This window comes from Meles meles, chromosome 14 (assembly GCF_922984935.1).
Source record: "Meles meles chromosome 14, mMelMel3.1 paternal haplotype, whole genome shotgun sequence".
In the NCBI taxonomy this organism is placed as follows: domain Eukaryota; kingdom Metazoa; phylum Chordata; class Mammalia; order Carnivora; family Mustelidae; genus Meles; species Meles meles.
This window is the reverse complement of record NC_060079.1, coordinates 19312947-19339226: the sequence shown is the minus strand read 5'-3', so window position 1 is coordinate 19339226 and position 26280 is coordinate 19312947. Positions and strand designations below refer to the sequence as shown.

Here is a 26280-nt window from a genome sequence, read left to right as displayed (position 1 = left end):
CCCACCCCACCCCACCAATCTCTAGACATGCCTCTCCAGGGCCATGAGTTTCTCCTTTGGCACAAATTTTTTCAAGGCAGCTCACTGAGGAAGTACTCCCAAATCTAAACTTAACAGCCCTTCATGCTCTTAAAGATAATCTTAGCAAGGAGGAAAGTAAACTGATTTCCTGCTCAAAAATATTACCTACAGGGACACCTGTGTGGCTCAGTCAGTTAAGCATCTGCCTTGGACTCAGGTTATGATCCCAGGGTCTGGGATAGAGCTCTGTGTCCCTGCTCCCTGCTCAGTGGGAAGTCTACTTATCCCAATCTCTCTTCCCCTCCTCTCCCCGCTATCCCCTGCCCGCTGGAGCTCTCTCTTGCTCACTTGCTTGCTCTCACTCTCTCCCAAAGAAATAAATAAAATCTTAAAAAAATATATTACCTACAAAGTTGTGAGTGACGAATAGACTAAACGATAATGATGTTATTTACATTAAAAATAGAAACTATTAACACCAGTGGGTTCCTTATTGATCAGGTGGCAATGGGAGATGTGTGGGAGCAGGTCTCACTGCCTGGGCAGCACTATCTGCTTCCAAAACACATCCTAAGAATAAACCTTATAGATTCCCATTATTTAATCTTGTTTTAACACGATTAGAAAGGGACACCGTAAGGGGAGAGAGAAGTGCAAATCTCCTACATCGTGTAGTATTGGGGATGGCGGTGGGGTGGGGGCAGGGAGGAGTAAAGTTCAGGAATCATTAAATATATGTGACTGCCTGCTTGTCACCCTGTGGAGAAAAGAGCAACCAGGGAAATTACAGTCAATCTCCTCTAGAATAAACCTTTTATTAATGGTCACTGAAACAGCAAAATTAATGTTCTCTGCCGTCAGTACTCAGTGATCCTCTGAGAGATTTCTTTTAAAATTTCAGGTATGTTCGAGGTGTCAGATGCACACCAGATTTTTAAAAGTCTTGGTGCAAAACAAAAGAAGGAAAATATCTTATTAATAAATTTTGTGTTGCTTATATTTCAAAATACAATTTTAGATACATTGGATTAAATTAAAATCTTTTATTGAAATTAATTTCACCTGTTTCTTTTTTCTTTTTTTAAAAATGTGTTTATTAGAAAATTAAAATTACACATATTTTTCCACTATATTTCTTAGGGCCATACTACATTACACTGAGAAAAATTGATGTCTGTACTCACTGGGCAAGGTAAACCAGCCAAGCCGAGCATTTAACGTGAAACATATGCAAATAAGTACAGAAAGTTACTCAAATTTAAACATCTTCAGAAACTACCGACTTCTTTCTTAAATATGTTTGTTACATCCTACAGTGAGACTCATATCTTGAGTGGTAGGAAAATAATCAACGTGGACTTTGAATTTGTCAACGTTTGGGTGATCCATTAATTTTAGGAACTTAATTAAGCCTGGTGTGGGGGGGGGACTTACATGTATAGAACTTAGGAATTTTTAAGCTAGAACCAGAGATCTGTTTATTCTATGACTAATGAATCAGTTACTTCAAATTTGAATAGAGTTACAGTTAGGTTGTCACAGCAACAATTTTATCACTCCTGACATTTTCAAAGTACTGTTGCTTACATGATAAGCCCATAGAATATGCTGCAAAGAAGTTCTTCTGTTTGAAATAACTATCACTCTGACCATTCATTTAAAAGGATACTAAACTAGGGGTGCCTGGATGGCTCAGTTTGTTGAACATCTGACTCTTGGCTTTATCTCAGGTCATGGTCCTGGGCTGGAGCTCTGCGTAGGGAGTCTGTGCTCTGTTGGGAGTCTGCTTGAGGATTCTCTCCCTCCCCCACTCCCGCGTCCGGCTCTCTGCTCTGAAGGGAGCCTGCTACCCTCTCACTCTCTCTGCCTGCCTCTCTGCCTACTTGTGATCTCTCTCTGTCAAATAAATAAATAAAAAATCTTTAAAAAAAAAAATAAATACATACATCTTTTTAAAATATTTTAAAATAATTTGTGTACATAATCTTTATTTGTCAGCTTTCACAACATAAACAAAAGTAGATTTATAGAATGGACAGCAAGAATAGACTGTTACTATTAAAACGAAAGATGTTTAGTGCTATTTTATCTAAATGGATTCACTGTGATGTTAACTTGAGAATTCATATATTCACAATAGATTTCATTTGTGGTTATTCTGTGAAGAGGATTTTTAAATCAAATCTCATTTTAGGGTATAAAACCAACATTTCCTGGCCTAAGAAAGAATAGCTAATTGCATATTTTATAGCTACTATAGAGACCCAGGAAATTAATTCTTAGTACTTTACCTTGATAAAGTCACAGTCTATCTTTCTCTTCAAAAGTTCTTTGTCTTAAAAAAAAAAAAAAATTCTTTGTCTTCATTTACTTTGCAGGTGCCATGGCCTAACCTTTGTGCTCTACTCTACCCCTTCAATTCATAAGTTGAAACCTAATCCCCAAAGTGATGACATTTGGAGGTGAAGTCTTTGGGAGGTGATTAGGTTAAGGGTGTCATGAATGGGATTAGTGCTCTGATGAAAGAGGTCCCAGAGAGATCGCTCTCCCCTCTACCTAGCTTAGAGTCAAAAGACTGTGAACCCAGAAGTGGTTTCTCAGCCTCCAGAATTATGAACAATAAATATGTGCTGTTTCTTTTTTTTTTTTTTAAGATTTTATCTATTTATTTGACAGAGAGAGAAATCACAAGTAGGCAGAGAGGCAGGCAGAGAGAGAGGGGGAAGCAGGCTCCCCGCTGAGCAGAGAGCCCAATGCGGGGCTCGATCCCAGGACCCTGAGATCATGACCGGAGCCGAAGGCAGCGGCTTAATCCACTGAGCCACCCAGGCGCCCCTAAATATGTGTTGTTTCTAATCCCCCCAGTCTTTGATAGTTGGGTATCGCCGTCTGAGTTGAAAAAGATAGTTTCCTTATTGATTGAAAATTTATAATTAATAAAATCCATGGCCAGATACCTTCAGTCACACAGTTTTTGTACCTTAGAGATAAGAGGGATTCAAGATGGTAAAGAAGTTTGGTCACCCGCTGAGTTTTTTCTAACAGGAGAAGGGATAAGTAACAGGATTGGTAAGTAGAATACATACAGTTAGTAGTATATTAAGCTAGGATCCAATCATCTGATATTTAAATTTCTAAGTGTGTCCTTCTCTTTGATGTGAAAACAAATAATTTCCATACCAAAACTATAAAATTAATTCTACCGTAGTTGAAAAATAGGAATGAGAAAATTGTATGAGCTACTTTTTCTTGGGGGTGGGAGTAGTAACTTACCCTCTCAAAGTCTGAAAAGCATACATAAGCAGCTCCTTCTAAAACTAAACTAAGTAGCACTCCCCCAAAAAAAGTTATGTGAATTTTTAAATTTATTTTATTCTTCGTGGATTGTCTGTTAAAACACAGTTTTACCGTCAACATGTTGTTGACACTACAAATCTTATACATAAGCTGGGGCTCAGTGTTTTATCTCACCGTTTACCTAAGTTGGGAGAGTAGAAGTGTAAGAATCCAGCCAAAGTCAGAAATTAGTAATTTAAATTGAAACAAAATTAAATAGTTCCTTTTTCCTATATCAACATCAAGTTTATTTATTGAGAAAATAATTTTCTCCAAATTCATAAGACAAGTAATAAAGCCAGTCATATAGTGTGCTGTGTATCTTTGATTTTTTTTACAAGCATAACTAATTGTTTGGTCTTCTTTTTTAGCCCTCAGCTATATGTTTAGATTCAGCTTCTTCCTCCATGCTAAATAGCAGTATTAAAGCTGTAAAATAACGAAGGCATGGTTTTGAAAGCAGTAGATAAATTTTGTCTTTCCACTGTGGCTATTTATATATTTACTCTTCATTCTAAAAGTATTTCTCAAGAATCTTCTTTGTACCAGAAACCCTGCAACACATTAGCTGCAGAGATAAATAATGTCAAGTAGGTAAGAGGGTGTACAGAAGTAAATATGTCAATAAGGAATTAGCTGTGATATTGTTCATTATAATTGATGCTGGTATATGTATATCCAGAGAAAGCCCACCTCTGTGAAGTGTGTTTCTGGAAGGCTTTCTCGGAATGAAAGCTGGCCGGAGTAGGAGAAGATGGCATGGTTGTCCGAGTGGCTGAATGAGGAGGTGGCATGTTTGGGACAGAGGATTATGGAGCTTAGAATGTCTGCATGAAGGGAAGAAAAGTGCATGATGGAAGAAGATAGAATTTCTCATTCACTAGTTGCTTCACATACAAATTTGGCTTTCCTCCCTTAACTAGTAATTTCACAGTGATGACTGATTATCAGTAATGTTCTTAAACATTAATTCCATACCCCTCACAAGGACGAGATGATCTGTACTTTGTACTTATTAACATCTTTCCTGTGTAATACAACTGATGGCTTATGACGCTTTGGATTTCCTTCAAATCTGGATATCGGGCAGCATCTGGATGCTGACATTTAGTACTGTAAAGTGTATCACCCTTTAGATAATGAAAGAATGTTCCAGGATGTTCAACCCAAATCGTATTCTCAACTTTACAAACTTAGGTCCCTTCTGAGGTCAATACTGTAGTGACACTGTGAAAAACTACCTCAAAAGAGACTCCCAGGGGTTTTGTTTGTTTGTTTGTTTTAAGATTTTATTTATTCATTTGATAAAGAGAGACACAGTGAGAGAGGGAACACAAGAACCAGAGGTGGGAGAGGGAGAAGAAGGCTTCCCGCTGAGCAGGGAGCCTGATAAGGGGCTGATCCCACAACCCTGGGATCATGACCTGAGCCGAAAGCAGACTTAACGACTAAGCCACCCAGGCACCCCTCCCAGTGTTTTTCTGCCCAGTATTTCCTGCCTCCATAATATCCCAGTAATGAAGCATAGCTGGAAGGCAGGCAGGGATGAGGGGGTATCCTCCCCCACCCTATGAGGGAACCACCCTTAAAGGGATTTTATACCACCACCCTGGAAGGAGCCCTCCATCCTTTCCCACTTGAGAGATGACAAAAATCTGATTGGATGACAGGCTTATGGAGGGTTAATCGGATTAAAAGAGCCAACAAGCCCATCACAGACCCTACACTCAGAAACTCAGTGGCAACCCTCTTGGGTCCTCTCCCTCTTTGGAAGCTTTGTACTATTGCTCAATACACTTTACTGTTGGTCAATAAACTCTGCTTTGCTGTTTGTCTGGTCTGCCTCTTCCTCTGGTCTAGCTCTTCTTCAAAGCCCAGGGACCAAAAACCCCAGGTGTTAAAGGAAAAGAAATCCTGTAACACCAGGGTGGAAAATTTTCTCTTGAACTTCGTTCCAGTTGGAGAAAGACATTTGCTTCATCTGTGCAGACTTGTAACTTGTGCAGACAAAACAAAAGGCCATTGCAGTAAAAATGAAATACTGAGCATACATCAACTTCAAGAAATTATGTCATAAAGGCTTCTCTAGCCCTTTGCTAAGTGAGAATCCCATCTTCACCATGCCCAGAAGGTGGATATCGCTTGGATGCCATTTATTTACAAGGAGAAAGAAAAAAGAAGTTTCTTTGCCACTCTTTGGACTTTCAGCTTGCCTATTTCAACTAAATGATGTCCTAAAAATTAGGACCTTTAAGTATTATATGTTTTAAATAATCTTACTGTTCTTAAACTCTGGGACTAGATATGAAAATATTCCTATTTGAACTCCTGTTGTGACTTTTGAATTCCCCTGGGATTTGGTAATGAGGCACCCTAAGGAAGCATCCAGAAAATGTACCTTCCTCTTAACTGAATTGAGTAAAAGGAAAAAAAGTTCAAACTGTCTTCAGCTTTCAACAATGTTTTAGGTAGAGTAAAATTACTGTGACGGAAATATAAGTAAATATTTTTACTACATTTCTTATATGTATGATGCACCAAAATTGCATTATAAATGTTTGGAGATGGTTAAATAGTTACTCACATGGAAAAAATATGTCTAGATGATATGAAACAGATAGGTTCTGCTTGTTATCAAATGGACTTTCCACCACTAGAGAAGAATTTAGCAAGAAATTCTTGAGCATTTGCAAACCTCCTTATAGCTTTCATTTACTTTTACTGAAAGTCTAGGTACCAAAAATAAAGAGGCATTATACGTGATTATCATTATCTTTGTTATTGCTAAGATTTAACTCTATTTACTATCAAGTGTGGAAGCCCCTTGGTCTGTCTGAGCTAAGAAATCCCATACCTATTTTAGGACAGAGAAGGCACTGGGAAGGTGAAAGACATGTTGATGGCTTGCCCTTCCTCCTCCCTGAGACTCGGACCAGAGACAGAACCCTGGGTGGAAAGGCACAGTTCTTTCAGCTGTGGGATCTAAATCTCTGTCAATCACTATCTTTCATCATTTCTTTTTTTTTTTTTTTTAAGATTTTATTTATTTATTTGACACAGAGAGAGATCACAAGTAGGCCGAGAGACAGGCAGAGAGGGAGGGGGAAGCAGGCTTCAGGCTGAGCAGAGAGCCTGATGTGAGGCTTGATCTCAGGACCCTGAGATCATGACCTGAGCCGAAGGCAGAGGCTTAATCTACTGAGCCACCCAGGTGCCCCTCTTTAATCATTTCTTAAATGCAAATGAAAGATTAAAGGTGAATCCAATTAGCTTTAATTTTGTGTGTTCTTTTCATCTCATAATCAGCCATTCCTGGTTTAATGCAAGCATCTATAGGACAGTCTGGTTCTGCTCCTGGAAAAGTAGATACTCAATTTTGGACATCCCAGGGGAGCAGGAGCACTGAAAGTCATTGGATTACTGTCATAGGACTGCTTGAATCATACTGTCTTGCTTGAGGGGAGGTTGGAATGGATACTGGTGCTTACGTAGGAAACTTAATAGATACTGAACTCTTTCTACATGTTAAACTTATTATAGAATTTTCCTTGGATTTTATAATCAGATAATATATGCATAACCAACTCCTAAACACTATGTTCACATCTTGTGATATTTAACGATTACTACTTGAGAAATGTCAGACAAAGAAAGACAAATACCATATGATTTCAGTTATATGTGGAATCTAAAAAAACAAAACAAATGAATAAACAAAATAAAACAGAAACAGACTTATAAATACAGAGAACAATCTGGTGGTTGCCAGAGGGAAGGAGTTGGGGGGATGGGCGACATAGAAGAAGGGGATTAAAAGGCACAAACTTCCAGTTATAAAAGAAATAAGACACGTGGATACAATGTACAGCATAGAATATAGTTAAAAAAAGGTTAGTACTGAAAATCCTTTAGAGACAATCCCTATGTACAGACTGAGTTACAGAAGCTTATAAAATGATGAAATGGAATTTGGGGATATATTTATCTTTTGGAACTGAGTGATACAATTGAGAATTCAAAATACAATTTGATTCAACCTATCAATATATGTTGTCCAATACATGTACTTAACTTCGGACAAGAACAAAACTTTGAAACCACTTTTAATGTGTTTCAGTTTTTTACGAATAGTGAACACTACCTATCTGCTATATAGAAACTAAAAGTGACGTGGAAAAGATTCATAATCCATTGAATGCATTTTCAACTTTAATGTTTTCTTGCACAAGAATCCAAAATTGGTATTTTCTTCCCAATGTTTGTACATCATCAATAGTTTTATATTCAAGGAAACAATTTTTTTGAGATTGGTTTATCTTGTTTTTAACATTCTTCATGAGATATGCATATCTCTGCTTACTCAAAAGAGCAAGGTAGGAAAAAATACCATTATTAGCCTCCTTTAAAGGAGTGTCAAGAGCACTGAAGAGTACTGAAAACCATGTTTGCCACCTTCAGACCTTGTCCCTCTTTCATTGATTCTCATGGAATTGAGTCACATTTCTCTGAAATAAATTTTCTTGCCAGTTATTTGAAATACTCTGCCTCTGGGATCCTTGTTAAGAGGTATTTTCCAAGAGAAATCTGATTTTCAGTAGCTCCTAAGCATTGATATCTACTCTGGACTGAAGCAAACTTCTCACCCTACAATCAGTCAACACAGTGGATCCCCTAAGAAGCTCTGAACTAGTTCACGTTACATTAAGAAGAAGGAGAAGCTGCTAATGTTGTTATTCTTGGAAATAAACACAAGAGTATAAAACATCCTTCTCCTTTAAGGTTGAGGTTGAGGACTTAGTCCAGGCCTTTCTTTGGAACTTCCATGAGTGGTCAGTGCCTGATTAAATGGACTCATAAGCCTTGAACTATGTTCAGCATTTAATTCATTGAGTAAACATTCATTGGTCTATCATAGCCGGGTCCTGGTGCAAGGGATCATGTGAGGAAACATGACAGACCCTTCTCATATAGCTCACTACAAGCCATAATTAAAATGCAGGAGATGAGGGGTGTAAGTACAACTGTAAATGTAGATTGAAGGTACAATATCAGTACGGGATGAAAAAAAGAACAGTCACTGGTAGGAACGACCAGGAGACTTAGAGGCTGGGTTGGAAGACCTGCAGGGATTCACTACGAGGAAATGAGGGTTGCATAATTCCAGACAAAGTATCAGCATCTGCAAGCCTGCAGTAATTGGAAAGATCCAGACATGGTCAGAGCGCATATGTCTGTCTGTCTGTCTGTATGTATGTCAGAAGCAGAACTATGCAAGCTGAGGGCAAGGGGTGGAGAAAAGGAGAGAGGGGTCGTGATAAAGGAGCTAAGGGCCTTTCAGGCTTTATAAATCTAGGGCTGTTTCCTGGAGTCTGTGAAAGAAGTGCACAGGCTTATAAAGGAGAAGGAGACCCAGTCAAATTTGTGAGGATCCTCTCAGCAGTGTGGTGCATAGGTGAGGAGAACTCAGAGTCAAATAGCTGTGGGGAGAAAATTGACTAATTTTCCTAGTTTATGTCTGAAATAATGGCATCTGATGTTACGATATCTCATCATCAGAACTAAGGAGTGGTACTGAAGTGGTATTGAAGTGAAAAGAATTGTATTCTTTTGAATACAAAAGAAGCCGGCTTGATAGTACTGGTCACAGAGGGGAGGTGGGTCATTCTGAATGTGCTTGTGGCACCAGCAAAATAGGGACAGACATTTTTAGACAACTTGTCTGAAGTGAAATTAACAGGCAATAAACTGCACATGCTTGAAGTGAATACTTTGACAAGTTTTTATAATACGGGTACACCTGTGAAAACATCACCACAATCACAATAGGGAACCTATCTGTCACCCCCACAAGTTGCCTTTTACCCTTTTATCATTTTTTTTTTAAAGATTTTATTTATTTATTTGACAGAGAGAGATCACAAGCAGACAGAGAGGCAGGCAGAGAGAGAGAGAGGGAAGCAGGCCTGCCGCTGAGCAGAGAGCCCAATGCGGGACTCGATCCCAGGACCCTGAGATCACGACCCGAGCCGAAGGCAGCGGCCTAACCCACTGAGCCACCCAGGCGCCCAACCCTTTTATCATTTTTCTCTACACACTTTTTCCCCTTCTCAGGCAACTGCTGATCAACTTTCTGTCACCGTAGATTAGCTTGCATTTTCTAGAGTTTTTATACATGGAATCAAACCGTATGAGCTTTTTCCCCCTCCAGCTTTTCATTCAGCATCCTTATTTTGAGACTCAACTGTGTGTGCGCATCGATAGTTCCTTCTTTTTCATTGCTGGATGTCCTTCCATAGTATGGTCATGCCCCATTTTGTTTATCTTCACTAGTTGATGGAAATTTGAATTGTTTGGTTTTGGCTACTACAAGCAAAACTACTATATTTGTATGTAAGTCTTTGGATGGACATATGCCTTCTTTTCTTTTGCATAAATGCCTGAAGCTGGAAGGAGTTTATCCTATGGTAAATGTAGGTTCCATTTATTTATTCATTTCAATTGCAAATTGTTTTCTAAAGTGATTACATTTTGATGAGCAACGTATGACATTTCCAGTTTCTCCATGTTCCTACCAACCTATATCATGGTTAGTCTTTTATTATTTTAGCCATTCTAATAGGTGTGTAATGATATCTCACTGTGGTTTTAATTGCATTTCCCTAATGACAAAAGATGCTGAACATCTTTCACATCTATATTTGCCATCATTATATCTTTTGATGGTGTTTGTTCAAATCTTGCCCCCCCCTTTTTTTTTTAAATTTAGGTAGTTTGTTTTCTTGTTATTTCTACTTGGATAGTTGAATTACATATAGTCAGAGAGAACTGGAGTTAAACAACATAGTTTTTGATGCCAGGAACTTCCTAGATCTTAACTTGGGCCCTGAGTGGGAGGAGAGGCATTCATGTCTCATGTAGGTAAGTGCTGTGTCACTACACAGTATTTGCAAGTGGGTGGATAAGCAATGTGATAGCCCAAAATAGTTCATTATAAATTCATTGAGCTAGGTGTATCTTTGTGACTTTCAAGGGATAATTTCCTGATAGAAAAAAAAATTTTTACTGGTAATTTAACCTTAGAGAATATGATCAAACCAGGCAAAATTCTACATAGTCTTATGCTGCAGATTTCTATTATATACCTGATCTCAGATACCTTCTCTCAGATCACCAGCATCTGTATATCTGTATATTTCTCCCTTTATCCTTAGAGTTGCTCCTTAGTTGTATAGTACTGATCCAGATCAGGATTTCGTGTTTCTAATTTTTTTAGCCACCCAAATTCTGGTTTTTGGTTTTTGGTTTATTTTCATTCCATTGTGTAAAAGCCTATCTCAACTAGGTAACACTGGTGTATATACTTAGTGTTTTGCTTACCTAAGCAAGGCACCATCTTAGGCCAGTTAAAATGCACCCATCTCCAGAAAGCCCTTAGGAAGAAAATTTAATTATAGTAGTACACTGATATAGAAGATGGTTTTACATACAGAACTTTTTTTTTAATAGGCAATCTTTTTTTTTTAAGATTTTATTTATTTATTTAACAGATAGTGATCACAAGCAGGCAGAGAGGCAGGCAGAGAGAGAGGGGGAAGCAGGTTCCTTGCTGAGCAGAGAGACCGATGCGGAGCTCCATCCTAGGACCCTGAGATCATGACCTGAGCCGAAGGCAGAGGCTTTAACCCTCTGAGTCACCCAGGCGCCCCTTTATAGGCAATCTTAAACAACTCATATGGATAATAGCTGGCTGCCTACATATTGACTCCCCTCACATCCTCATGTTATTGATAGCTTATTCTCCTTTATTGCTCCTAACTCATTGTCCTTTATCATCAATTTTGGTGAGAAAATAAGGAAATAGAAAAATAGAGTCAGAAGAGGGAGGCAAACTGAACATTGAGTGGAAGACAGTTTTTAATAGTACGTACGGATTTGAAATATATTTAGAGCACTTAAAAAGAGCAATTTTTATATAAACTATAGAACCAAAAGCTATATGATAGGTCACTCTTAGAAAATGAGTAATTGGGGGCACCTGGGTGGCTTAGTTGGTTAAGCAACTGCCTTCAGCTCAGGTCATGATCCAGGAGTCCCAGGATTGAGTCCCACATAGGGCTCCCTCTCGGTAGGGAGTCTGCTTCTCCCTCTGACCTCTCTCCTCTCATGCTCTCTCTCTCTCTCTCTCAAATAAATAAAATAAAATAAAACCTTAAAACAAAGAAAATGAGTAATTGGAAAGTTGGAGGGACTAAATTAAATTATGTCCCCCAAAAGATATGATAGGGTCTTAACCCCAAGTACCTCAGAATTTGATCATATTTGGAAAAAGAGTTATAGCAGATTAAATTAGTTAAGATAAGTTCGTATTGGAGTAGGATAAACCCTTAATCCAATAGGACTGGTGTCCTTTTAAGAACAGAGTAGAGGATGTGAAGTGAAGCACCCAATCATGTGATGGAGAGAGACAGAGATTGGAAAAATCCAGCTGCAAGGCAAGGAATACAAAAGATTGCCAGCTACTACCGGGAGGTAAGGAAAGATTCTACCCTGAGTCTTAGAGAGAGCACAGGCTTCTCAACACCTTGATTTTGGATTTGAAACTTCCAGACCATGATATAATAAATGCTATTGTTTTAAGCCCCCTGGTGTGTATGGTGCTTTGTAATGGTAGCCCTAGGGAACTAATACAGTAAGCAAATATATTTTAATAGAGCTTTAGTAATCATATGAAGATCTAGTTTACAGACAAAACCTTTCAATATTCACAAGGATAGTAGTACTTTGGGGTAGAAAACTCAGTAAAATCCTCATTTGCCCTCATATCCTGTGGGTTACAGGTTGAGGTCCTTTGAAGAATTCCTACCGATGGTTACAGGTCTACATTTCAGTAACCTATTTCCTCATACATAATAGCTTATTCCTTATTTCCAGGTCATCTTCATACACGCTTCATGATCTTTCCATACAGATTGTGCTGCGCATTAACTAAGGGAGTTATCATAAGCCTGCGCAGACCGGGGTGTGGACAGGCAACGCTGATACTTCCAGCAAGTGGAAATCCTAAACATGATGAGTGCGAAGACACGATGCATCTCTCACTTTTAAGAACATGACTTGGGTTGCTTTTATTTTTTTTTAAGATTTTATTTATTTATTTGACAGACAGAGATCACAAGTAGGCAGGGGGGGGGGGGGGGAAGCAGGTTCCCTGTTGAGCAGAGAGCCCTATGCAGGGCTGGATCCCAGGACACTGAGATCACGACCTGAGCAAAAGGCAGAGGCTTAACCCACTGAGCCACCCAGGAGCCCCTTGGGTTGCTTTTAAAACAGAGAGAGAGGGAAGCCCATAAGTTAATAATCACTGAGAGACTGAGGACTAGGTTAGCGATAGGGCAGACGGGATGGGGAGGCAGGCAAGCACAGAAGGAATTTGCAGAGAAACACGCATGGGTGACAATGAGAGGAGGGAGGGAAAAAAATGAAAAATGACACCAAGGAATGATTCCCTTTGAAGAGACACTTTATCTTTATTATTCTTTGCTCTAGAGAGTGATGACAAAGGCTGGCAGAGGCATGTGAAACTGTTTTCTCCTCTGGCTCTTTTATATGCTGTTTATGTTCCGTTTTCCCCTCTGTTGTCCTACACGCTGGAGCAGAAAGTGCTGGTCGGTCAGTTAATGTGTGGGCTCTGCTGTTTCCAAAACACATAGCTTTCCTCTCTGCATCGTAGACTAGTTAAATTCATTCCAACCTCAATAAACAGATAATTAACAACTGAGTGTTATTTTTAGCCCAGGAAATATGTTAGCCAAGACAGTCTGAGGAGCCGTTGTCAGGGAGGCAGAAAGGAGTTCAGTGGCAAGGAAAAGAAATTAGTGAGTATAAAGGAAATGACTTTATTCTTGACCTTGAGACTAGAGTGAAAAACTTGTCTGTTTATAGGATCTAACACATTTGAAACAAATATAACTCCTCGCTTATATCATCTATGTGTATAAATTGGCAGCATAGATGAGAGACTGTTCTGTGATATCAACTGTTGTTTCTGGAAAGAAGGTATAAGGACACCCTATTTTGCAGGGTCTTATACAATTTAATTTTCTCAGAAATATGTGCTCTATGCTATGTGAAAGGAGACAGGGAAAGGAAGGGGAAAACAAGGGTGACTATATCCTTTCGACTTATAGGGATAACTGGTATTCATTCCCATTCTGTCTCTTCTTTTTCTTTTCTGGATTCTCATTCTAATGGAAGATGGTCCTCTGGAAAAGTCTTCCCAGGAGACTGTGAGGAAAAGTGGAACACCCTTTGTGAACATGCCACTCCTAAGTGCAAAAACAGATGGTAGTTCATCAGAGACCAAGGAACCAACCCATTGAGGGCTGGTCAGGATCAGGACCAAATCTACTTCCATTTTCCGTCTACCATTCTTATTATTCACCTACATGATTCAATGGTCAAATGGTGGTTCCTTCAAAACTGTATAATTTTCTACCTCCATATCTCTACTCATTTGTAGGAAACCTTCTAGGTAGCCACACAGAAATGATGGGCAGTTTTTCATCCATCTGCCATAATAGTTTAAAACAATCTTTCATATACATCCTGAAGAGAGGGGTATTGATGAATGGATGTGGAATTTCTACCAACTGTTGCCCTTTGTGATTTTCAGAGAACAATAGTTATTGACTCTACCTTCCTGTTACCTAAATTGGGTTTTGTTTATTTGCCACGTTCAACAATTTAATGTATTCAACATTGGGTTTATCACTTCCCACCTTATTCCCTTTGCCTCTGCATTTTCAACTTCCCATTACGTCCCACTCATATCCCAGCTCAGTTGCCAAATCAATTTTGAATTTAGGCCCAGAAATGATGTAAGAAGTTAAATCCTGCCCCTGCTTCACCATCACTCTCAGATGGAGTTCAGTTGTCATCTTCCCTTCTGGATACGGAGACATCAGCAGTGGTGCTATTTGAGCTATTCCTCGCATCCCAGTCTGCAAATATGAATTTGACCTTTCTGTCCAAGGAGAGTAATCAGGTGATTTAATGACTAGGTAGGAGATTCTTTGAGCTTAATAGCGCCAAGGGGTTTGTTGGCCAGTACAGTCCGCAGAGGAGAGGCTCTGAAGTTTATCGATCAGTCTTCCTGACTAATTTTGAGCTTTTTTTTTTTATTACAATGCCTTCTCAGATATGATTGAATCTTCACTAATTTTTTATCTTTTCATGAGGCTAATAAAAACTCGATTACTCAACTACTTCCTTTATTGGTATTACCTTATGCTTAAATAATAATTACCATCTTCTGAAAGTAAGTTCTTATGGAATCTTTTAAAACATGGGTTTTAACAAGCCTCAAGGTAATCCTGCTGCTTACTCAATTTTGAGAACCCTCCTCTCTGTGGCTAGTTCCCCTCACCCAGCTTCTCATGCCATCCACAGCTGAATTTAGCTTAAAACAAAGCCCCCACATGTACACACACTACACACCCAAGCACCCCCACTCCCTCACCACAGACTTGCTCCTAGGATTTATAAGTGTTCAAATGCATGTTTACATTGAATTAAAACTACTCTTTGAGCATAGAAATTTATTGGACAGCAAATTCCTTAAACCAGTGTTTATCGAATTTTAACATTCATTGAAATCACACTGTCAGATGTCAGTCCTATTCCGCAGGTCCAAAATGGCGCCTAAGATTTTGCCTGGCTGATGAGCTTCCAGCTGATGCCACATCAAGAGCAAGGACCTGGACTCAACCATTGCCTCAATAAATATTTTCACCTATGTCTCAAAATATGGCTACAGTTTCCCTTTATTCTCTATCACTGGGATATTCACCATTGATAATGACCTGCTAGCACAAGGGATAGCTCACCTGAACATACCTGTCTCCATCTTCAAGTATTTAATAAGATATTCTCTAAGTCTAAATTAAAATACATTCATTTACTACTGGGCCTGTCAAATTATACCCATTATTTCAGACTTAACTTACAAATTCTGCTTGCTGTCTTCAGTTTTCCCAGACTTTTTCATGTTGGCACAATCCTTCCTAGAGTCTCTGCCTCTTTTTCAACACATCAGATAGTACTCTGAATTAAGTTTTACTCATCTGTACTATAGACTATGTGCTAGATGTGTGACTTCTATGCATCTGACAGCAAAGTCATCTTCACTGAACTAAATTTGCTTATTCATAACCTCGATAAGAAGATTGACCTTAAGTGAGGAAAGCGAAAAATAAACAATAGGAAAAAATTAGAAAAACTTGTAGACTGGTCACATGATCAATCCCCAACATATGTTGAGTTCCTAGAAGACAGACTTATCCAGTTCTTCCACATCTTGGTCCTCTCCACACTTATCTAGCCAATGTCCAACTCACAGATGATGCTACTGGCTTAAGTAAATTAGGGGAGGACCAGGTGAAAATGAGGTTTGTTATTAAGTAGCAGCGTCTGATCAGTTATGCAGCATAGTGGGGCTCCAGGAGACCAGAACTGTTTTAATTAGGAACAGAACTAGAGCTATCTCTAAGAAACAGGGAGAGGCCCAGGTGGTTAAAGGGCATTGGGAGCGATGAAGGAAATTAGGGACTGAAGTTGAAGAAAGCATTTCTGGCTACGGACAAAATAATTCCCTAAACTCCTCAGCCTACAAATCATCCTTAAACCTTGCTATCAACTTTACAAAACGAGCTGTTGGAAAGCATTCCTGGGCAGAGGAAATGAAACCCCAAAGGATATAGATTATTCTTTAATTGCTCAGAAATAAACAGTAAGACCCAGAGGAAACTGTGGTCCTTTTTAAGTAAAGAAAACAGATTGCCTGTATGTAAATCACTCTAATACATTCAACTCAAAAGTTTCAACTCTCTGGACACTCAACTCAATTGAGACTACCCTGTACTATCTGACTTAGTCAAGATGCATAAAGTAGCCAGGTTGGTTGTCCCCAGAATCTAGATTTTGCTCTTATAGAGAATATGGCTGCAGTTTGACTCTTGGATACAATTTTTAAATTAGAAAATATATTTAAAAACTGAAAAGATGAAGAAAGAACAATTACCAAGTAAATCTGATCAGTAGTTATTTTAATTACTAGGGCTCCATTAATTTTTGAACTCTCTTCTGTTGATAATGTCCATATGCAGTTAATATTTAATTCCTCTCCATGTAGGAGTAAGGTTTCTTATTTTGCTGGTTTCAGTTTTTGGGTTTTTTTGTTTGTTTTACTTTGTAGCTTTATCCTTTCTCTTCATCATGTTTTTGTTTCTTCTATGGTGTTGAGTGTTTTAGTATTTTGAGTAGTTGTTTTAAAAATCATTAATATTGGATCTCACTTTATTTATAAAAATTAGATTTCAATAACATTTATGGTTTTTTAATATTTCAAATACCATGATTTAATGATTCTATATATAATCATGAGATCAGGCTTTTGAAACTTTCTTAAAGGTTACTGAAAGGAGGGATAGAAAGTTTTTCCTTTTTTTTTTAAGTGTCTTTTATAAATGCATGGCACAAATGTGAATTTGAATGTTCCTAATGTTTTAATATGAATTTTAATGGTATGGCAGGAGTTGTTCTAGAATTGGCCAACAACTGTAGGGAGAAGGGAGGCTGTAACTCAGTGTGCCTGAAGAGATACCCCACTTTCCCCAGTCCTGGAAGGGTAGTTCCTGTGACTCAATGTGCAGTAGAAAGATGATGCAGGGGAGGCAGGAGCTGTGGGCTCCCAGCATCCTGCCGGCAACATGATGGCCCATCTGGGGAGGGCTTTTTTGGAATGACCTAGTGGCAGGTGTCAGATATAGGATGGCCCCTGTCTGAGGGGATCTTCAGAAGGAGATGGAGTAAAACTGGTTGTTCTTGTAAATAATCCAAATAAACCAAGAGACTGGCAGGGGCTTGGGGGTACAGGAAGAAAGAGAAAGAAAGACAGGAAGGAGAAGACAAAGAAGAATCGAAGTACACAGTGAGCATAAAAGAAAGGGAAAAAAAAGAACAGAAAGAAGAAGGGACACATGAGATAATGAAAGGTTTTAATCCACTTTAGCAATTAAAGATTAAAAAATCCTGTAATCTAGAAGTTTAATTCTTTTAATCCTTATTTTGGTAACTAATTGAACATGAAACCCATTTTTTTCATGAAAAATCTACTAATTAATAATGTACAATTTGGGGGATGATGGTATAGACATGTAGTGAACAGGGATAGTACAGAGAGGATATAAAACCATTGTGAGGGCATTGATATTTACAGTGATTCATTTTGGGTTATTACATTATTCCTTTGGGTTCCTTATAGGAATAGTATTCCTTACAGGAATAGTATTCCTTATAGGAATACTCTCGGGTTATTTCAATCCTATGATTTAAACAGATTTGTAGTCAAATAATATCCACATTTGGGGAAACTTGTCTATTATATACACTCACTCCTGCTCTTCTTATAGTCCTGTCTCTATTCTCTACCTCTACATAAGCCCACTGTGTCAGTGTTTAGTAGAAAATCAAGTACGCTCTTCATTTACTAAGCAAAGATGTATACTTTCCAATAATTAAAGAAAAAAAAACTTTTAAGAAAAAAGCATTAGTAAAAATTAAGGTTCACCTAGTGCTTGGCAATGGCAGGTGTTCTAGCAGGACTAAATAATTTGCTTCTTCTAGGTAATTTAACACAGTCTACATGTGTGTATTGGGCAACAGAAATATTTATCCAAGCAAACCTTAAATGCTCCTAATAAAGTTATTTGTTCAATTGTACTGGGGTGTTTCATATTGTAATGAGATTTGAGCCAAGAAGTGCAGAGGTGGTTAGTCCTAGAATTCACCCAGATCATGTTAAACAAAGTACATACTTTCTTTTACTTTTTCTGTGTGTCTTAAATATGTTCATACTTAGTCCCTCATAGTGTTTCTTCTGTTTGTGAGTATTAATAGATATTATAGCAACTGCTTGTTAATTCTTGTATTTTTTGTAAGCTAAACTCCCTTTTATTAAGGCCTTTCACCTGTGCTAAATTCTAATAGTATGAAGAATGTTTTATATGAAATACTAGAAAGAAGATGATAGACTGATTTGTTTATAAAATGCTGATGGGAAGGATTGTGTATATGTACTGGAGGGCAGGTCTTTTCAAAAGAACAGAGCTTGTTAATGACTTACATCACTCTTCACCATTACTCTGCAGATATATCAGCAAGAACTCTATTTTGATGTCAAATACCTGACTTTGACCAGAATAATAGTCAAGGATGGTGTTAAGAAAAGCTGTTCTTTGGATTAAAAAATTTGATTTTACTAATTACTTACAAGTAATAAACACAGCCCACATCATCCAAGTCTTAAAGAAATGCAGTATATTTTGAAGGGTCAGGGGTGGGAGGTTGGGGCAACCTGAGGGTTTTGAAGGGTCAGGGGTGGGAGGTTGGGGGAATAGGTGGTGGGTAATGGGGAGGGCACGTTTTGCATGGAGCACTGGGTGTTGTGCAAAGAGAATGAATACTGTTACACTGAAAAAATAAATAAAATGAAAAAAAAAAAAAAGAAATGCAGTATTATTTTATCTATATTTATTTAACCTATTATTATAAATTTGACTTGATTTATTACATATTTCTTTGCCCACTATATCCTTTGATGAGTAGGATTTCTGAGACAAGGTGATGAGAAACGGTTGCATGAAAAATCATTTCATGTCCAGTCCGTATGTTTGCACAGCTGGACTATTGAATTGCTCTTTCAGTCAATCATCCTGTCTCTGTTTTCACTCTCAAACAACTTTTAGTTTGTGATAACCAAGGCTCTTTATGTGAACTCCATGATTTTTTGCTTGCTTACTATCAGAAAAGAGTTAGGGCAAAGTCTTGTCTAAAGGAAATTCATACAGGCTAAGACTGAAGAAGAAATATGATGCCAGGAGAGTTTTCCCAAGTCCCTACAAGAAACTAAAGCCTCTACTGCAGTCAGACTGCCCATAGGGCATCCCTTAAACACTTCTTGGCAGTGTATGTTCTCTCTTTCCCACCGTATCTTGCCTTTAATTGCCTTCCCCTATCTTCTCTGCTTATATAAATCTGTCCCTTCAGAGCTTACATCTACTGGGAAGCATTCTTGGACCATTCTGTCTGGAAGAAGTAACTCCCTCTGAATTTTTATAATGCCTAGCTGTCAGTCCCAATGGAGTGTGCAGAAAAAAAAAAATCCTGGAGCAGTTAGTCTAATATTTTATCATTTACTAGATCTATAACCTTGAGTAAATTTACTGACCTCTTGTAACACCCTCTATCCTCATCCTTAAAAGAGAGTAAGGAATATACCATATCTCCAACATGTTGTCAGGATAAAATGATGTTGTGTTTGTAAAATGTTTGGTTTATGGTAATTGATTATACTTAGGCAAAGTATCTGTTTTATTTTCACCAAATTCAGCTATGATGATCTACATTCTGGTAATCTTTAATATCCTTTCGTGTATATTTTTCTTATTGCCTCAACCCAATTGAAAGTATATTTACTTTTTCTGATGATAAAAGTACTAAGTGTTTATAATAGAAAATGTTAAAAGTACACCCAAATATAAAAATGAAAATTTAGTATAATATCATTACCAGAAAATAACCAGTAAGCTGAGAAATAACCACTATTAACATCTTTTCTTATGCCATATATATATATATCACAGTTCTTATATACATATGTATATGTTTGTGCCTTTGTACATAACTTTGCTCACTTATCAGTGTGTCCTATGAATATTCGTGTTCTCCAGCTCTGTTTTTACTTACTCAAGTACAACCGTGATTTCTGCCACACCTAGCTAAGCACATAGCACTATGTCTTGGGGGGGAAATGTTAAATAAATGGGCTTTATTCACAGAACGATTTAAAGGACTTTTTGATTAATCATAAAATTGTTACTTTCTATAAATTTATTTTCTTAAGTCATCTCTACACCCAATGTGGGGCTCAAGCTCACAACCCCGAGATCAAGAGTCACGCGCTCCACCAACTGAGCCAGCCAAGCACCCTATATAAAATTATTGAAAGCAGGACTTCTGGCTTTAAAGATAAATCTGTGGTCTTACATATGAACTGAAGCCACCGCATGTACACTGACTCTTCCTTTTCCTTTCCTTTCTCTTTAGTTTGTTGCTCAGCCCAATTGTCAACAACTGCTTGCATCTCGCTGGTACGATGAGTTCCCAGGCTGGAGGAGACGGCACTGGGCGGTGAAGATGGTGACGTGTTTCATCATAGGACTTCTTTTTCCTGTCTTCTCTGTGTGCTACCTTATAGCTCCTAAAAGCCCACTGGGACTCTTCATCAGAAAGCCATTTATCAAGTTCATCTGCCATACAGCGTCCTATTTGACTTTTTTGTTCCTGCTGCTGCTTGCCTCTCAGCACATCGACAGGTCAGACTTGAACAGGCAAGGTCCACCACCAACCATCGTCGAGTGGATGATATTACCGTGGGTCCTGGGTAAATGTGTTACTATAGAAAATATAATAAAAACGTGTTGCTGCCATGGAATTTCCTTGCCCAGAAAAGAATAGTCATTCAGGTTTTGGACGTAGGCATACGTAAAACAGGTTCTGGTCATTGCAGCTCCAAAGCTTAATCCCCAAAACTAAATAAATACTTTGCAAGTTTTGGGGGACTTGCTCCCAGACACAGCCTATGAAAAGTAAACCGTAGGTTTTAGGATTTGTGATTTCAGTGACTTCATGTCCATGAATGATTTCCTAGGTATTTTTGTTTGTATGCTTGTCTTTTAAAGATTTTCAACATATCTCATTGGCTATATATCACTGATCGTTCTAATTTTCTTAATAGATACACCTTCTAAAAGACAAATATAAATCACTCTGCAGAATTAGTGATTCTACACATAAAGTAACTATAACCATTCTTTAAGATCAATCCATTAAGTTTATCTTCAAATATATATTCAATCAAATATATCCAATCAAAATAATAGGAAATTAAACACTAGAACATCTTCCAACTCTCTGTTCTTTCCATAGAAAGAAAAATGTTTGGGGATCTGCAGCAAATCTTGGTAAGGTAGAAAGCTTTAAAGTAGCTGGTAAAAGCTTTGTTTTCCTCTCTTCTTGTTATTGTAGCCATAGTTAAAATTTACATTTTAATTATTCTTTCCTCTATCCTACTGTGGTTTGCTGAGAAATCACATTTTCTCAATTTAGCCCATCATTTTAAACCTCTCTGGTATCATATCCATCTCATCATTTAGTAATTAGAAAATATGTGAAAATTTCATGATTCAGAGTCTCAGAAGATCAGTTTGGCTTAAGTGTCAAAACTACTGGAGAGACTGTAAAATGTGGAAAAGGCAGGGAAAAAAAGTACTATATCTCAATCTGACATAGATTCATTCTTCAATTTTAAAGATTATAAATACTCCAAATACTGACAATAAAAATAGTTCATAGCAACAAGAGTTGATATGTTTTACAAATATACTGGAAAAAATACCATTTTTTTCATTTTTTTAATTATAATTTTTTATTTTTTTATTAACATACAATGTATTATTAGCCCCAGGGGTACAGGTCTGTGAATCGCCAGGTTTACACACTTCACAGCACTCACCATAGCACATATCTTCCCCAACGTCCATAATCCCACCTCCCTCTCCCTATCCCCCTTCCCCGGGACCATCAGTTTGTTTTGTGAGATTGAGTCTCTTAAGGTTTTTCTCCCTCCCGATCCCATCTTGTTTCAAAAAAAATACCTTCTTAAGTGACCTTTAAGATAGAGTACATTCTCATTAATCTGACATGCATAAATTGTGATATTGCTTAAATTAGAAGGAAGGTTTAGATAACTTGTGTTCTTTTTGCATAAAATAATTATGATATTGCAGTCAATACTCAATATAAAATAAACATGCCTATTCCCATTTAAATTAAATATTTCACATTAGGAATATGTTCTTTATGGAGTTTTCTCCATAGAAAATTTCTTGTAAATAATTCTTCCATCCAAGTACTAACCAGGCCCGACCCTGCTTAGCTTCTGAGATCAGATGAGATCGGGCGCCATCAGGGTGGTATGGCCGTAGACTCTTGTAAATAATTCTTTTTTTTTTTTAATATTTTATTTATTTGACAGAGAGAAATCACAACTAGGCAGAGAGGCAGGCAGAGAGAGAGGAGGAAGAAGGCTCCCCGCGGAGCAGAGAACCCAATGCGGGGCTCGATCCCAGGACCCTGAGATCATGACCTGAGCCGAAGGCAGAGGCTTTAACCCACTGAGCTACCCAGGCACCCCGACTCTTGTAAATAATTCTTAAAGAAGCATTTAGGAGGCTAAAATTCCCATTACGGGTAACTTATATGGAATGTCTAAAATTTCTGATATTCCAAATGAAATATAGAATATTTAATTTTGAAAAATGCTATAGATACAGTGAAGCATAAGCAGATATAGTATTTCTAGACTTTTCTTTTATGTAACTAATGAGAATATGTAGAGTACTTTCTATGTAGTAAGTACAGTACAGGGCACTAATGATACAAAAATAAAAAAAAGAGAGAGAAGAAAAAAAATCCTTGCCCTTATGAAGCTTAAATTTTACTAGAGGACCTAGATAGATAATAAACAATGAGATATGTTGCTTAATGTCAGAAAATGGTAAATAACATTAAAAAATAGAAGCTTCAAACCATTATTAACTTGTGAAATTAAGATTCATTGGCTGCCTCCTACCTGCAAAACTTGTAACAGAATTTTCCATGAAAGTTGGCTGGAAATTATATCCAAACCACAGCTGAATGGTTAAATAAGGTACACATTTATTTGTGATAATTAAAATTCTAACCTAGAGAAATATCTCCTAAAGGCAACATTTCTTTTTTTTTTTTTAAGATTTATTTATTTATTTATTTGACAGTGAGAGAGAGAGAGAGAGATCCATCACAAGTAGGCAGAGCAGCAGGCAAAGAGAGAGGGGGAAGCAGGCTCCCTGCTGAGCAGAGAGCCCCTTGCGGGACTTGATCCCAGGACCCTGAGATCATGACCCGAGCCCAAGGCAGAGGCTTAACCCACTGAGCCACCCAGGCACTCCAAGTCAACATTTTTTTAAGATATCTTGACTTCAGGAGTTGATTTATCTGGGAATTTTTAGGATAAAAGGAGATTTTCTAGAATAAAAAATATATATGAATGATTCTCTTGCTTGGAGGATTTTCTATATCAAATATATCTGTCCAAACAGTATATTATTCATTAAAGCTGATGATTCTAAGTGCCTCCCATCTGACACTGAGTTCTAAGTGTTTTACTAGATCTGTAACTATAAGGCGGGGGGGAGGTTCTCATTAGGCTCTTGTAGAAAACACACTGTATTTGAATATATCTCGGGTTTTAACACTGAGAGAAAATTAAAGTATGGGTGGTCACAACCTCTCAATAAAATGGAGGATTTAGAGTCCCACTGAGTCCTAATGTCCTGTACTAGGGAGCAATCATTATTAAGGCAGAGAAAGTTGGTCTTTTTTTTGACATGCGGTGGGAGGTGAGAAGGAGACTAAGGACAACAGGATAGGAATGCTATAACATTTTACCAAAGGTATGATATAGACAAAAAGGCCAGGTCTGATTTGATACCTCCGTTAATGAGTCTTCTTCTATCTTGTCTCATTTAATGACTGAGGTCTGGCCAAGGAAGTTGTCGAACATTTCACAGTCCCTCCGTTGTGAGGGTCTAGATTTGTAATATGACTGAACAACTTACAAACGAGTTCTTCATCCTATTTTTTTTTCCAGTGATAGACTGAAGCTCTGTGCAGGGGTTTTTCTCAAGTCTTTTTGAACTGACTTGATTTTCAACCCATGTCACTCTATGAGATACTTAGTATGTAAAAAATGCTTTTTCATTCCTACTAAATTTACTTTCCTTCCATTTTCAGGGATGTTTCCCAGACTTCTGATAACATAACTTACGAGAAATGATTACTTTTATACCATCTTTTTTTTTAATCCTAAGGGAAAAAAAAGACTTTTGTTGATTCATTTTATGTATTCATTTAAATTTTAACTCTTCTAACTGTAAAACCTAATCTCTCAAATCGATCCCTTTATCTCCTTAACAAGTATGGTTTTGCTCTGGAATTTCTGTTCTTTCATATACTTTGCTGTGTTTCAACAATACAGACTTATATTTGGTGGGACAGATCCAGCTATCTTGTGATTTAGTACAGTGGCAGGATAATGCTTCCCTGTTATTTTCAATATCTTTCCTGTAGAAGTTCCGCATCCTGTTGACTATTTAAATTGAAGTCTATTGAGTTTTGTATCTTTAGAAAACAGTCTGCAATGACCCTGGTACTCTTCCGCTGTGGTTTCATAGATACGCTGTAAGTCATCTCTTGTAAGGCGTTTTGAATTTTTTCCTTCAGAACTTTCTTGTATGCAAGGTTATTGACCCTTCTTTCTCCCATTGAACAACTTTGAGAGATCTTACAGATGCCTGCTGTCAAGATCAACTTTAGCATATTAGCAAAGAGATCTAAAAGCCTGATGCAGGGATCAAATTTAGGATTTAGTCATCTGGAGATACAGTCCTAACCAAAAGAGAAAAGTAATCACAAATAATTCAGTTAGAACTATCTTGAAAGGTTGATTCTGGACAGATAGATGTCACTATACTTCTCATATTGTCAAGTTACCCATTTAAACTAGAGTAGAAAGTGGAACAGTGTTCCATCAAGCAAGCATATGAGCTCGATGACAGAGCTACGCTCTTCCAGTGTCTGAGAAAAAGTCATTGGAAAGACTGGACAATGGATTAAAAAGAGCCTGGGGCCAGATTAGAGACCTAGCTGCTTCTGTGCTCTGCTGTGCCATGACCTGGAGGCTCTTAATTTATTCAGGGTTTGATTTTTAGCATAGAATATCAGGGATATGAAATGAATATTCATGTCAGAAGTTCCCTTTTACATAAAATTTATATGCAAACTAAATGTAGCATGTTATATTTATAATGTACAATGAGAACTTATCTAAATTATAGCAGTGGTTTTATCTCAAATAGATGTCATTTGTTTTCCGAAGGTAATATCAAGTAAAATAGGAGGGGGGAGGGGAACTTTTGAATGCTAATGTTTAAAGCTTTCCCCAAAGCCAGTTTTGATTTTTCTGCAGAATCTATTATAATTCGACTGTAACAATCAAATCTGTGTCATAGCTTATTCCCTGAAAAAAAAAAAAAGTGTGCACATATGTATATGCATGTGAATTATCAGGAGGTAGACTTAGGTTATCATCTTAGCGAAGAGCAACCATGAGATTGACAACCCTTTTCAAAAAAGTAGGATGTTACTGAAGGCTATCACACTAAGAAAGCAGGAAATACTTTGTTCTCAATGAGAAGGAAAACGTCTGCTGCAGTGACTTGATATTATGTGTGTGCCTAAGAATATGCCATAATTATGTAGTATATAAATCCATGCACACTGAGCATGATAAGGAGAAGGGTGAACTGAGGAAAAGATGTATCATAGGAAGAAATCTGAGCTCTGTTAAAAATAACTTCTAGTGAATTCCTAGGCATAAACTAAGAATTGCTCATAATATCCGGATTATACATCTTGCCCATAACACGTACTTATTTGACAATTTTTCTCTAACAAAATTGGTCTCTCATTTCCATGATTTATTTTTTATTTTTATCTTGTAAAGGGTTGATATTAACAAATCTGAACATTTCGATAAGGGCTGCCAAATTGCAAATGGAAAAAGAAAACTTGTGATCACATTCTCCCCTAGATAAAGACTCAAAGAGACAAGCAATTCTATATGTATAATTCTTCCTTTTTGTGCCCATTTCTCCACCTTTTGACTAATAGGCATTAAGATCATTTGGTTTCAGGTACTCATAC

At 37.6% G+C, this 26280-nt stretch overlaps 1 protein-coding gene across 4 annotated transcripts in view; it reads left to right on the top strand.

The window, feature by feature from the left end:
- The window catches only part of TRPC4 (transient receptor potential cation channel subfamily C member 4), a 203984-nt gene that overhangs the window by 125279 nt on the left and 52425 nt on the right, over positions 1 to 26280 (top strand). For all 4 annotated transcript variants that reach the window (XM_045978497.1, XM_045978498.1, XM_045978495.1 and 1 more), the window contains one exon: positions 20521 to 20857. In XM_045978497.1, coding sequence (XP_045834453.1) covers positions 20521 to 20857 — 337 coding nt within the window. The remainder of the gene's footprint in view (positions 1 to 20520; positions 20858 to 26280) is intronic.